Here is a 14,879-nt window from a genome sequence, read left to right as displayed (position 1 = left end):
GTAATGGTTGGGGTCACAAACAAAGCCAGTGCTCGTCCCCGCAAAGAAACACAGAGACTTTCTTTTCAAAAGCCGCCAAAGAAAGCCCGCTGACCACCGTGTTCCACCTTAAAAGCCAGAGTCGTGAAATGAACATTCACATGCGCATATCTGAGCTGGAGGTATGTGCAGTCCTGGACAGTGGAGCGCGGAGGAGCGTGCTGCCCCTTCACCAATATAACGCCAATCACCAAGACGTGAGACCACCACTCCAGTCATCCATTGTAGAGACTTTGCTCGGGGTGGGGCCAGGAGAAGTGCCAGTGCTTGGTGAGGCCAAGGTACCAGTCAGTATTAACAACCGTCAAGTTGAAGTAGACTTCCTAGTAGCGGACATAGAGGGCAATGAAGTGCTGCTTGGCCATCCTTTCCTCACCCAAGCTGAGGCCCGCCTGGATTTCGGTAAGCACCGCATAATTCTGTTCGGAGAAGAAGTGCCCTACTTTCACCCAGAGACTGTTCCAAAGTCACACGCTGTAAGAGTAGCCAGAACTGTTGTGGTTGAAGCGGGACAAGAGTACTTAGCCAAGGGCAATGTGTATTTTTGCAGAGAATCTCAGGGAGACATGATGCTTAGCCCCACTAAAGGCTTTGTTGAAAAGCACAGAGTACTCATTGCCAGAGCCCTAGTCAACGCACAGGCCACCAACATCATTCCATTACGTTTGTTTAACCCTGGCAACAAAGCTGTGACTATTAAAGAAGGTGCCATTGCAGGCCTCCTCCAGCCAGCGGAAGCCCTGTCTCCGTCCAGTGTCCCCATCGCGGCAGACTTTCCAGTCAGCCTCCCTGCAGTTCCAGAGCACCTCCAGGAGCTCTATGCCCAGAGTTCCACGGGTCTTAATGGCAGGGAAAGGCTTGAATTATCGAATCTGTTGTGTGCCTATGAAAGTGTCTTTTCCAAGGGACCTGGTGATCTGGGCCGGACCAGTCTTGTGCAGCATGACATCATAACCCGGCCGGGACCTCCAGTGAAGCAGTCTCCTCGTCGAATGGCTGGGGAAAAACAGCGAAGTGCGGAACAGCAGATCAGTGAGGGCCTTCAGAGCGGCATTGCCACACGCAGCCACAGCAGTTGGGCCTCGCCGATCGTTATGGTGCGTAAAAAGGATGGCACCTATCGCCTTTGTATAGACTATAGGGCTCTCAACAACCTCACCATCACTGACGCGTATCTATTACCTCGCATCCAAGATACGCTGGACACCCTCGCCACTGCCAAATGGTTCAGTACTCTGGATCTTGCTGCAGGTTACTGGCAAGTTGAGCTAACACCAAGGGCCCGCCGCGCAGCTGCCTTTTGCACCCATAACGGACTATTTGAATGGAACGTTATGCCGTTCGGGTTATGTAACGCACCAGCGACGTTCCAACGTCTGATGGACCGTGTCCTTGCTGGCCTGCAGTGGGAGACCTGCCTCGTCTACCTGGACGACATCATCATGCTGGCCAAGGATGTGCCCGAGATGCTGCAGCGACTAAGCCAAGTGTTCCAGAGACTTAAACAGGCAAATCTCAAACTGAAACCCGCCAAATGCTGCCTGTTCCGCCGTCAAGTTGTCTATCTAGGTCATATTGTGTCTGAGCACGGGGTGGCCACTGACCCCAATAAAGTCAGCAAAGTCCAGGTCTGGCCCACTCCCACATCAGTCCAAGAGGTCAGACGTTTCATTGGTCTCGCTTCGTACTATCGCAGATTTGTGAAAGACTTTGCCTCCATTGCTGAGCCATTACATAATCTGACTAAGAAGAATGCCCACTTCCAATGGCACGCTGAACACCAAGCTGCCTTTGACACGCTCAAGCACCACCTTACCACAGCCCCTGTCTTAGGCTATCCACTGGACCATGGTGAAATGATCCTGGACACCGATGCCAGCGACACCGGTATTGGAGCGGTCTTGTCACAAATGCAGGGTGGCACAGAACGTGTGTTGGCTTACGGCAGCCGCAAACTAACTAAAGCGGAGCAGAACTATTGCACTACGAGACGGGAGTTGCTAGCCATTGTCGATTTCACATCGCACTTTCGGCAGTACCTACTTGGGAGGCCTTTCCAGGTATGAACTGACCACAGTAGCCTGCGCTGGCTCACACGAATGAAAGAGCCGGAAGGTCAGTTAGCCCGGTGGCTTGAGAAGCTAGCGGAGTACGAGTTCGAAATCGTCCATCGCCCAGGTCGCGTCCACACTAATGCTGACAGCCTCTCCCGCAGGCCCTGCCGCCAGTCCTGTCCTTGTAATCTGCAGGACCCTTCTTTGCAGCTGAGAACCATAAGTCACCAAGCAATTCAGTGTGATTTGGACTCTGACACCAGTTTCCTATTGCTGAGTCCGGTGGGGGTAAGCGCTGGAAATGTTATTAACACAGACAGTTTAAAACAAACAGAGGATATTTATGTGATGAACACGAATGAGACCAGACTGTTTCCTGGCTGGACTATGGAGGAGTTGCGCCAGGCTCAAACTGCTGATACAGACATTGCACCAATCAGAGCTTGGTTAGAGGTCAGTAGTGAGCGGCCTTCGTGGATCGCAGTCTCTCCATGCAGCCCAGCCACCAAAACGTACTGGAGTCAATGGAGAAGACTGTACTTCAAAGATGGAGTGCTGGTCCGCCGTTTTTACTGTCTAGACGATACACAGTTCTATCCTCAAATTGTTCTCCCACGCAAGATGCAACCCGATGTTATGCGACAAATGCATGAAGGGCCAATAGGTGGACATTTTGGTATTGAAAGGACTGTGGCCAGACTTCAAACCAAATACTACTGGTACCACATGAGAGAAGATGTGGCCCTCTGGTGCCGAACTTGCACAGACTGCGCATGCAGAGCCAGGCCCCACAAGACTCCACAAGCACCCATGGGAACTGTCAGAGTTGGAGCCCCCATGGAGCGCATTGCACTGGATATTATGGGCCCACTCAATGAGACAGAACGCAAAAACAGTTATATACTCGTAATACAGGAGTATTTCACCAAATGGACTGGAGCGTTTGCAATCCCTGACGAAAAGGCTGTGACAGTGGCAAACGTTGTTGCAACTGAATGGGTGTGCCGCTTTGGAATGCCTCACTCTTTGCACAGTGATCAAGGGCGCAATTTTGAATCAGAGGTATTCCAAGAAATGTGCCGTTTGTTTGGCATCGACAAAACCCACACTGTACCATTCAGACCACAGTCCGACGGCCAAGTGGAGCGCTTTAACGCCACACTACAAAAGATCCTGGCCTCCACTGCCGAACACTGTCACTGGGATTGGGATCTGATGATTCCATATGCAGTTATGGCCTACAGAGCGACCAAGCACAGCGCTACTGGTTTCACCCCCAACTTCATGATGTTCGGCCGTGAAATAAGTGAGCCAATGGACCTTGTGGCTGGTTTGCCCCCAGACTCTGACCATGCCACTTCAGCCCCAGAGTATGTGCAACAAATGCGCGAGCGGTTGGAACTGGCCCATAACATCACCCGAGAAGCCCTCGGTGAGTCAGTCATGCGTGCAAAAAGACAATACGACAAAAATGCTTGCCACACACAGTACAAAGTCGGCGATGCGGTGTGGTATCTTATCAAAGGAACACGTCATGTAAGAAACAAAGTCAAAAAGTTTCTCCCCTCCCTTACTTTGTTATGGGAGATTTGGATGATCTAGTTTACTGGATTCAGAAGAGCCCCAGAGCTAAGGTCAAAGTCGTCCACCATGATCAACTTAAGGCTTACCGCAGCCGTGAGCCCCTGGACATCACTTGGGTCCTGGACCAATCCAAGAACTGGACGCCTTCTGAGATCCTGCCACCAGCTGTGGACGGGCACCCCGCAGACCAGGAGGATCTTGGTCTACACAGCCTCTACTCTACTGCCTCGGGTGATGGTCCCAGCGACTCCTGGCTGTCTGCTCCACCTGCTACTAATTCTCGCATTGCCGGGTCTCTTCCACCCACTCCTTCCCATGTGATACTTGACCATGGTGGGGGTGCGGTGGGAGAGCCACAACACCAGTCTCCGCGCGAACCTCGGCCCCAACGTCAGTGCCGGGGACCGCTCCGGTACGGGGACTGGGTTACTGAGTGAGTCACCTACGGCAGTTCATATTTGCACTAGAGACTTTACAGCTTATGTTTTTGGACTCTAGTCTAGTTTGTTCTAGGTATATATATTTTTGTTGTTGTTAATGTTCTTAAAAAAAAAATGCTTAGGAGCTATTCGATGCTTTTACATGCTTGCATTGATTGCATTTAATGTATCTTTTGATTATTACCAGATTAGTCAGACAGTATTATCACTGATCACCGAAGAATAGGATTTGAAAGGTAATGTGCTCTTATATTTTATTAGAGGCAATTGCATTTCTATTAATTTCTTTATTTTTCACTCCTGTGTTCACTGTTGAATGAGCTTTAGAACTTTTCGCACTCTTTAGGCACTTAAATTAAACCTACCCCTTTGGATTTACATATTATTTGGGACACAGCTATCTCTTCACATTTTAGGCCTACGGATATAGAGATTGTGTGCTAGTGTATTTAGATGGAATGGAATTAGTGTTAATTGCCAGTCCATGGTGGGGGTAGTGTTGTGGGATGTGTCTCCTATGTGTTTAGTTCATCATAGCTCAGTGTGTGTGTGAATGAGATTGAGAGAGTGCGCATGTCCGAGGCGCGCCCCTTTTACTTTCACCTTTGGACTCCCGCGCGTGAAGGAGCGGGGAAGAGTGTGTGAGAGAGAGTGACGCGGTGATCGGTGCAGATAGTTAGTTATGTGCAGTGTATTTCAGTGCAGCCAGTAAAATAAATCACCTAAAGTCTTCGGCAAGACGGCCTCTTTGTTTTCTTTATGCTACCAACACTCTTACACAGCGTGAATCGTGAAGTTTTTGGGGTTAACCCCGGGAAGAGAAGTTCCGGCCCTGGAGAAGATGAATCTCCCCTGTGTCTTCCAATCACGATTAGGAGACAGAAGCAGGAATGGTTAACACATGGATATTGACATGCAGCCAGGAATCGTGTTGCCTGACATTTGCCTGATTTCGACACCGGGGAAATAAAAGCAAGACCTAAACATAAAGCAAATTTGCCTGTGAACGCTTTATATAAATATAATATAGGTAGGTCTAAATCCGGGTGATCACTTATATCAGTGTTATATGTAGCCTATATATATATATATATATATATATATATCATATCGTCCAGCCCTAAAACTTTATAAGTTTTTTTGGTCAGTGTTTATTAAAAAACGTCTCGGTTACGTATGTAACCCTCGTTCCCTGAGTAGGGAACGGAGACGTTACGTCAGAAGTGACGGAGATTGGGGGTTTCGCATAGAAAGCCAATCCTCTTCGAGTATTAAAACACGAGCCAATGGCATGCAATGCCTTGGGGCTGCGGAAATTTGCATAGCGTACTCCGCCCTACTCCGTGAGTATAAAAGGAGGAAGTGAACGCAACCGCAGTATGTCTTCGCTGAGGAGCCAAGACTGAACTCGGCCTCTACCCAGCGATACAGCAGAAGTGGCAGGGAGACGTAACGTCTCCGTTCCCTACTCAGGGAACGAGGGTTACATACGTAACCGAGACGTTCCCTATCGTAGTCACTTCGAGTTACGTCAGAAGTGACGGAGATTGGGGGTCTGTGCCATCACGCCATCTTCAAGCTGTCTTCCAGTGCCCTGCGAAAGACTGAACCCCCGAGCCTTACCTCTTTTTTTTTTTTTTTTTTGGGGATCCGACTTTGACACAGGATTACCAAGGTACACTGGGAACATATCCCGAAGGGGACATGCTACCAGCTGCCTACCGAAGGGAGGACTTAAGAATACACATATGGCCACATAGGAACGCATATGGAACACTGGAGTACCAACCGCAGGTGGCTACTGATTTAAACTCCAGGGGTGGCAGATGGCTTGCCAAGGGAAGACACATGCTCAGAGAGGCTTACAGTGGATAATACACATGAGACGGTTACCATGGGGAACCGTGCGCATGGAGGCACCTAGCTAGCATCCAGAGCAACGCAGTGGTGCCCGCATCGTCGGTGCTGGAGGACTCAAGACTTCAATGGAAGAACTGAGGAAATATCGCACTTATCCAGTCCGGGGAGTGGAGTGGCGAGCAAGCGAAGACACCTGAGCGGATCCAGAACTGGCCGAAACGAGTACGTGAGAGGATACCGGCTCAATTCGCAGATTATAGAATCTGGCGAAGGTGTTGGGTGTCGCCCAGCCTGCAGCTCTGCAGATGTCTGTTAGCGAGGCGCCGTGCGCTAAAGCCCAAGAGGAGGCTACACTCCGAGTGGAATGGGCCGTCACACCAAGGGGGCACGGAAGGCCTTGCTGCTGGTAAGACAAAGCAATGGCATCCACTATCCAGTGGGACAGCCGTTGCTTTGAGAGAGCCCTTCCCTTCTGGCTCCCCCCATGACAGACAAAGAGCTGGTCTGAGGTCCTGAAACACTGCGTTCTGTCGACATAGGTGCGGAGAGCACGTACCGGACAGAGCAGTGCCAAGGCTGGGTCTGCCTCCTCCAGGGGCAGCGCTTGCAGGTTCACCACCAGGTCCCGGAGGGGAGTGGTAGGAACCTTGGGCATATATCCAGGCCGGGGTCTCAGGAATACGTGAGAGTAAGCCGGCCCGAACTCCAGGCACACTTCGTCAACAGAGAGTGCGTGCAGGTCCCTTACTCTCCTGATGGATACCAATGCAATCAGGAGTGCTGTCACATAGGACAGGGCAAAAACTCTACCGACTGCAAAGGCTCCAGGGGAGGCCTCTGCAGAGCACCCAGGTCTACTGAGAGGTCCCCAGAGGGCAGGAGGGGAGGGAGGCGGATTTAGCCCCCTCACTCCCCTCAGGAACCTGATGACCAGGTCATGCTTCCCATAGACTTACCTTTCACTGCATCATGAGACGCGGCAATGGCCGCGACATAATCCAAAGGGTGGAGGGCGACAGCCTGCGCTACAACCCCTCTTGCAGGAAGGAAGCATGACTCCGATCGAACATCTCCGGGGGTCTTCTCAGCGAGAAGAACACCAATTGACGAAGAGGTTTCACTTCAACGCATAAGGTGTCACGTGGACGACGCTCTTGCGGAAGTGATGGTTGCCGCCACCGCAGGTGGCAGCGAACTCAAACCTGCCTCGTCCCGTCCTGGAGCCACACGTGCAGCCTCCAAGATCGGGACGAGGGTGCCACAGAGTGCCCCGTCTCTGAGAGAGTAGGTCCGGTCTCAGAGGAATAGGCCAAGGAGGTGCTGTCGCGAGGAGCAAGAGTTCGGAGAACCACGTCTTGGTGGGCCAGTAGGGGGCTACCAGCAAGACCTGCTCCTCGTCCTCCTTGATCTTGCACAACACCCGTGCAAGGAGGCTCACTGGGGGAACGCACACTTGCGTGGGCCCCGTGGCCAGCTGTGCGCCAGCGCATCCGAGCCGAGAGAGCCGCGGGTCAGAGAATAACTGGGCGCAGTGGGACGAGTCCCGAGAGGCGAACAGGTCTAACTGTGCCTCCCCGAACTGGTCCCAAATCAGCTGGACCGACTGGGGATGGAGTCGCCATTCGCCGGAGATGGGACGGGCCCGGGACAGCTCGCGGCTGCCCGATTCCGGTCTCCAGGAATGTAACTGCACGAAGGGACCTCAGGTGCTTCTGACTCCATATCAAGAGGTGGCGGGCGAGCTGCGACAACCGGCGCGAGCGTAGACCCCCCCTGGTGGTTGATGTACGCTACTGCCGTAGTGTTGTCTGAGCGGACAAGCACATGCTGGCCCTAGAGCACGCTCGGAAGCGGTGCCGGGCGAGCCGTACTGCCAACAGCTCGAGGCAATTGATGTGCATGAGGCGCTGGGCTCCTGTCCAGGAACCGGCGGCTGCATGCCCATTGCACATGGCACCCCAACCCGTGGTAGACGCATCCGTGGAGACAACGAGATGCCTGGAAACTCGCTGAATAGGGACCCTGTCCGTAAAAAGCTGAGGTTCGACCACGGGAAGAAGGATCGGCGGCACGTCGGAGTCACTGGAACTCGGAGCGAGCCGCGATGCCATGCCCACCTCGGGACTCGATCGCGAAGCCACAGCTGAAGCGGTCTCATATGAAGCAAACCGAGCGGCGTTGCCGCGGCCGCGGATGCCATATGTCCCAGGAGCCTCTGAAAAGTTTCAGTGGAACCGCACTCTTGCCCTCGAACTGTCGAAGACAAGCCAGCAGTGAGTGCGCGCGCTCGTTCGTGAGCTGCGCGGACATGGCGACCGAGTCTATCTCCATGCCGAGAAAAGAGATCCTCTGCACGGGGCAAAGTTTGCTCTTTTCCCGGTTGACCCGAAGGCCCAGACGGGCTAGGTGCCGTAGCACCAGGTCTCTGTGTTCGCAAACCTGAGCTCGAGAGTGTGCTAGTAACAGCCAGTCGTCGAGATAGTTCAGGATGCGAACCCCGTGTTCGCGAAGGGGAACAAGGGCTGCCTCGACGATCTTCGTGAAGACGCGAGGGGACAGAGCTAACCCGAATGGGAGAACGGCGTACTGGTATGCCTGGCCCTCGAAGGCAAACCGAAGAAACGGTCTGTGTCGAGGGAGAATGGAGACATGGAAGTACGCGTCCTTCAGGTCGATCGCTGCAAACCAATCCTGATACCGAACACATTCGAAAATGCGTTTGGCCGTGAGCATTTTGAACGGTAGTCGATGGAGAGAACGGTTCAAAATGCGCAGGTCCAGGATCGGTCGTAACCCACCGGTCTTTCTTGGGGACAATGAAGTCGGGCTGTAAAGCCCGGACCTCACCTCGGCTGGAGGGACCGTCTCGATTGCACCCTTCGCCAGCAGGGTCGCAATCTCCGCTCTCAAGACTGGGGCATAGCCACCAACCATCGTGGAGCGAACTCCCCTGAAGCGGGGAAGAGACCGTGCGAACTGAATCGCGTAGCCGAATCCGATCGTTCTGATGACCCAGCGGGAACCCCGGGAAGCGCTAGCCAGGCTTCCAGGAAGTGAGCCAACGGGGTCATGCGAACCACAGACGTCCCCCCGGAGGGGCAGCGAGGCGGGTCGACCGGCATGCGTGCAGGAGTTACCCCGTCCGGATGCACCGTCGAAACCCGCTCCCCGACAGAAGAGACCAGGGAAGGCAGAGCGTTCCACGGGGGTCTGTTCTGCCGGGGGTCTGGCGACAGAGGGGGAAGGGATTGGCGTAGCCCGGGGACGACACACGCACCCTTCCGCGCCCTCCGAGACAGAGAGGAATGAACGGGGCGACGCACTGGACGTCGTGCGCGCTCATTCCAGTCTGTGTGCTCAATGACAGTGTCAGCTTTTCCTCAACCAGCTCAGGGAGCTAGCTAGAACAAAAGATTCTCCACCGGCCCTCCACCGGGGAAGGAGGGGCCCTGCCACCGCCTCCTGAGAAAAACCATGACACTATCACTGAGCGGCCCGCCTCAGGAACATCGCTTCGCCTGGCATCTAGCGGGGCACGCGGCCTGAGGGGGGGCTCTTTTCTTGGGACGCTTACCTGTGGCCTCCTCCGCGACGCGAACCGGCTGAAGGCTGCTGCTGGGGCCGCGTGGGAGGGAAGGGAGCCGCAGGGGGGCGTCCTCGGCGGCGAGCTGGCGGAGGCGCCCGAGCCGACGGCTGGTTGGAGGCAGCAGCTGGCCGTCGGGGCAGAGAAACCGCCTTCGTCTGCTCCTAGGCGGTCGAGAAGTGCTGGGCAAAGTCCTGGACCGCACCGCCGAACATTATGATGCTCCTGGACCACAGCGGTGGGCATCACCTGACCAAGGGAGCGAGCGACCGCCTCCGTGACCCGTTTAAGGACAAGGTAGGCGACAGGCTCGCAGCTCGCTTGGTCCGTCACCTCCTCGTGCACATTCCTGAGCAGCTAGCTTTGTAGGTGCTCATCATATGCAGGGCGGAGGCTGCCTGTCCCGCCGCTCTACAGAATCGCGCCGCCATAGACGACGAGAACCCATAGGCTTTGGAGGGGCATCTGAGAGCAACCGCCGGTTGACCGGGGGAGCCCCAGCGTACCCACAGACAGCCGCATCGCCGAGGGGAGGAAGGGCGGGGAACTAAGCACGCTTTTTTTTTTTTTTTTAATTTATTTATTTTTTAGTGCGTGTCAGTTCCGCATGCAACTCGGGGAAAAAAGGAAATTGGGGTTGGCCGTGGCCGTAAGGCGGCAGCGTTACCCAAAAACCAATTATTCAGCCGCGAGAGATCGGGGAGGGGCGGAGTTCCACCCCCACCCGATGCTCACGGACGCCCGAGATAGCACGGCCATCATCGCGGGATCAGACACGGCGGCGCTGACGCTCCCGAGGGAGGCAACGCGGCCGCCTCCTCACTTCCCGAGGAGTCAAGCCCGCCTAGTGATGCTGTGATCGACATCGCATCATCATCTGGAGCGCTGCCCGAAGCAGCCGGTGCCACCGAAGAAGCAACCGACTGAATCGAACTAACGCTCGCTGGCTCTCGCACTGAGGCGGGAGGTGTGGCCCGAGGAATCGTCGGGGCTTATCCCACACCATCACCGTAAATCACCAGGTCCCCGGGTCGACGGGCCCCCTATGGAGGAAACCGATCGAGCGGGGGGGACCGGGACTCTCACTCAAGTGAGATCATTGAGTCTCGACCTCAGTGTAGAGATGGTCATGTTCCCACAGAAGGAAAATGAGTCATCCACGAACGCTGCTGCTGCATGCTGAAATGCCCAGGCATACAAAGCAGCGATCGTGACCATCAGATGACGACAGAAATCAATCACACCCAGAAGAGCACGGGCGAACCGTCTTTAAAAAGACGTGCGCGTGCAGCTCTTTCAATGAGAGGAGGAAATTCACTCTTTCAGCGCTGAAGCGACCAGGGAGAAGCGCAAAGTCTGGCAGACCACTGCTCAGATCGCAGGCGATGCAGAATCTCGCTGGGTACCGCCGTCACACCAACACTGAAGAGGACGCTCGTCTCGAAGAGTCTTGAACAGTGCTTTCAGGAGTGAAGAGGTTCTCTTGGCTCCGAAGCGAAAACATACTGCGGTTGCGTTCACTTCCTCCTTTTATACTCACGGAGTAGGGCGGAGTACGCTATGCAAATTTCCGCAGCCCCAAGGCATTGCATGCCATTGGCTCGTGTTTTAATACTCGAAGAGGATTGGCTTTCTATGCGAAACCCCCAATCTCCGTCACTTCTGACGTAACTCGAAGTGACTACGATAGGGAACATCCAATTATGCAGAATATGCAATGATAAATATTTAATTGATGAGCTGTTAATGTATATAACAATACAAAATATATGGGTATGGTTTTACAGCTAAATTCAGCATATTGACACAAAATGATAACTTGCAAATTCGCTGACTGGAGTCCAGTTGTTTCTGTGAATTGCAGCGATCCATTTGCTCCTCTTTCCATAGCAGTCTGTAAAAATATACCTCCGATGTTTTGTCAAATCTAGTTGTAGGCCTACAGTCAATCGCAAAGCTCTTTCCCACTTTATTTGTGTGTGTTGTGTTTGTTTTTCGCGGCATTCACGCTGAAATCATATACAGCCGCTTAGTCGTTTTGAGCGGACTGAGGAACTGCAGGCACTCAGGCCGATGGTGACGTCACGCGCATTCCCTCTATAGCATGTGTAAAGGGCTGCATTACACTCTAGCGCCAAAGCAGTAGTGGTCAAATCGCACGCCCTTACATTAGGTCAATTGAGATCAAACGACTACTCGACAACAATGATATTTGTTGACGATTTTTTATTGTCGACGTTGTCGACAATGTCGACTAATAGTTCCAGCCCTAAAGAATTTGCCGTAAACAGAATGAGAACATGGTTCCATCATCCCTTGTTACCACTGTGCAGGCTGCTGCTGGTGTTATAATGGTGTGGGGGATGTTTTCTTGGCACACTTTTACGTCCCTTAGTGCCAATTGGGCATTGTTTAAATGCAACGGCCTACCTGAGCATTGTTTCTGACCATGTCCATACCTTTATGGCCACAATGTACAACAGGCCACAAGGTATAACGTTGGACGTTGCTGCCATCAGACCTAACAGTTTTTGAAACTGCTTTACAATGGCTGGCCTACGAAAGGAAGAACACTTTGCTTTGCCCCCGATAGCAGACCGGTCCCCTGAGGGCACCGAGGTAAGAAGGGCACCGCATAATGAGGTGTAAACCATCTTCCCCACGGAGGGGTGTACCCTCAGAAGCCTGACACCACTGGCGTCAGGGCTTCTTGGCCTACTTAGGGACAATAACTTCCCTAAGAACCGTTTTACCATAAATACTGAATTTAGAAAGCCCACAAAGCATTCGGTGCCCGGCCGTGCCCTTACCATAAACATGGATTTAGAAAGTGCATAGTATTTTATGCAGCTAAAAACCAAAGAGATATTTCATGTAATTTCTCAAAATTAAATAAAACCATAAAAATGGATTTTAGAAAGGGCACAAAGCACTCGGAACATGCCTTTACCATAAACATGGATTTTAGAAAGTGCATAGTATTTTATGCAGCTAAAAGGCCATGAATATATTTCATTTAATTCCTTAAATTTGAATGTAGCCAGTAACAATCAGACAAGTATTTCATAGTCTAAATTAGAGGCTGAAAATTCCTATTTGAATACAAAAAGAATCATGGCTTGCAAACACACATATTAGTTGTGATCATAGGAAAAAGAGAGAAAGGGGAACTCCTTTAGCTCAGTTTCCTCCGCATTATAAATATACAGTATTGCGGACCCATAGGCAACGTGAGATCCGAGCCATGGATTCTTTATGTTGACCCATAGTCCGAGATCAGACCTAGTTAAGACTCAACAGGAGCGGAGCTAAAACTTCCGATAGTGTCTATACCCGCTCGTAATGTATTGAAGGCAGAGAGGGACACGATTCAAAAAGCAGTTTGCTTTACATGAAGTGGCTATTCTGTTTCGATACACAGCTCCTAACTTTCACACATTAGCTGTGAGACACAATAATTTTAAGACGGACAAAAAACACCAGGGACATATTATTCACATAGAGCGCTGACTGAAGACATGGAAGCTGACACTGTGTGGTTCAGGTGTGATTTTTAGTTTCCTGGTCGATGACATCACAATATGTTCCGTCACGCCATTCGCCATTACGTGCTTCATGACGCAATCATGCAGAGGCGTTCCCACAGCGTTTCGACGCAGCTCGAATTCCCTTGAAAGGGAAACCAGTTTTCCATATCAAGCATAACAAGCTGTTTTTACAGCTAAAAATAACTGGAAGCGAATGACACCGGAAGCCAGATACAGTACATTAAAATTACAAATGTCTGTGCCCGCTCTTACCTGAAAAATAACTTGAAGACCCACAAAAAACATGTGACCTCAATATACATTGAAATGTCTCAAAAATCAATTAGCTTCAAACTCACTGGAGGGTCTCACTGTCAGATTCAATAGTGGCACAGAAATAGTTTCATAATGTCTCAGACAGCAGCGATAAAGTCAGTAACATCAAAAGGTTTAGGTGCAAGGTTTAATTTATATCATTATTTTATCTTCAGTTACAAGTGACAATTGGCCTTTGCGCCACTTGGTGATTTCGCAAATTAATTTCACATCCTTAAAAGAATGTCATGCACAATCATTTTGACTTATTTTTGGTCAAAACATACTGTTTTAGTAGCATGGATCAGTTTTGATGACTTACACATAGTTTTGAACATAAAAAAGAACAACATGCATATTTTAAATGTAACTCAGTAAAGAGTAATGATAGCAATATCAGTAGTATAATGAATTATCAGTAACACTTTACAATAAGGTTAATTTAGTTAACATTAGTTAACTACCTTAGTTAACATGAACTAAGAATGAATAATACTTCTACAGAATTTATTAATCTTAGTTAATATTAATTCCAACATTTACTAATTCATTATTAAAATCAAAGGTTGTATTTGTTAACATTAGTTAATGCACTGTGAACAAACATGAACAAACAATGAACAGCTGTATTTTTATTTTTATTAACTAACTTTAACAAAGATTAACTAATAAAGTAACAAATGTATTGATCATTGTTAGTTCATGTTAGTTAATACATTAAGTAATGTTAACTAATGAACCTTATTGTAAAGTGGTACCCTATTATCAGTATTTCAGTTGTTTACACAATTATCAGTGTTTTACCTGGTAAAGCGAGCATGGACTGGAAATCCCAACAATTGAAAGTACCCGTGGAATCATCTGCACAGGACATCCAAAGGTTCTCAAAGATGCTGGATGTGATGATAACACTATCGTCATCTGAAGACACTTTCCAGTAGTGACTAAGTAATGATAATACAGCAAACCCACACCCCAAAAAACCCAAAAGAAGTGCAATAATTTGCAATATGTCTTTCATATCTCTGGATCTTCTGCGTTCCAAGGTGTTCTGGGTGGCTCGAGATCAGTCTATGTTCTGTGTGCATACTGCACATTTTCAAGGAATATAGTCTGCCTGTCTTGCCATGTTACCTGCACTCTCAGAAAAAAAAGAAAAAAAAAAAGGCACACAAGCTGTTGCTGGGGGCGGTACCTTTTCAAAAGTCACACCTTTGTACCCAATGTGCATATTAGCACCTCAAAAGGTACATATTGGTTCCAAAAGCTACCATATTAGTACCTAAATGGTACAAAGTAAATAATGGCCTTTTTAAAGTGTGGACCAAACCCTTTGAAAAAAGGTCATTATTTACTTTGTACCATTTAGGTACTAGTATGGTTTTTCTGAGAGTGTGTTAAACAGTCTTACATAAGTCCATAGTTTTGACAAAGGCAGACAGGTACAAAAGAGAACCACCAACCCAAATCAAATCTT

General features: G+C 50.4%; 1 protein-coding gene across 1 annotated transcript in view; it reads right to left on the bottom strand.

Annotated features, from left to right (window-relative positions):
* The window catches only part of cldn15b (claudin 15b), a 121,568-nt gene extending 107,033 nt beyond the window's left edge, over positions 1-14,535 (bottom strand). Inside the window, exon 1 of the mRNA XM_089129970.1 lies at positions 14,207-14,535. Within this exon, the coding sequence (XP_088986096.1) occupies positions 14,207-14,423 (217 nt within the window). The 5' untranslated portion in view covers positions 14,424-14,535. The remainder of the gene's footprint in view (positions 1-14,206) is intronic.
* Positions 14,536-14,879: the final 344 nt, after the last annotated feature.

The sequence above is a fragment of the Pimephales promelas genome, chromosome 4 (genome assembly GCF_988280905.1).
Source record: "Pimephales promelas chromosome 4, fPimPro1.hap1.1, whole genome shotgun sequence".
In the NCBI taxonomy this organism is placed as follows: domain Eukaryota; kingdom Metazoa; phylum Chordata; class Actinopteri; order Cypriniformes; family Leuciscidae; genus Pimephales; species Pimephales promelas.
This window is presented reverse-complemented; position numbering and strand designations above follow the sequence as displayed.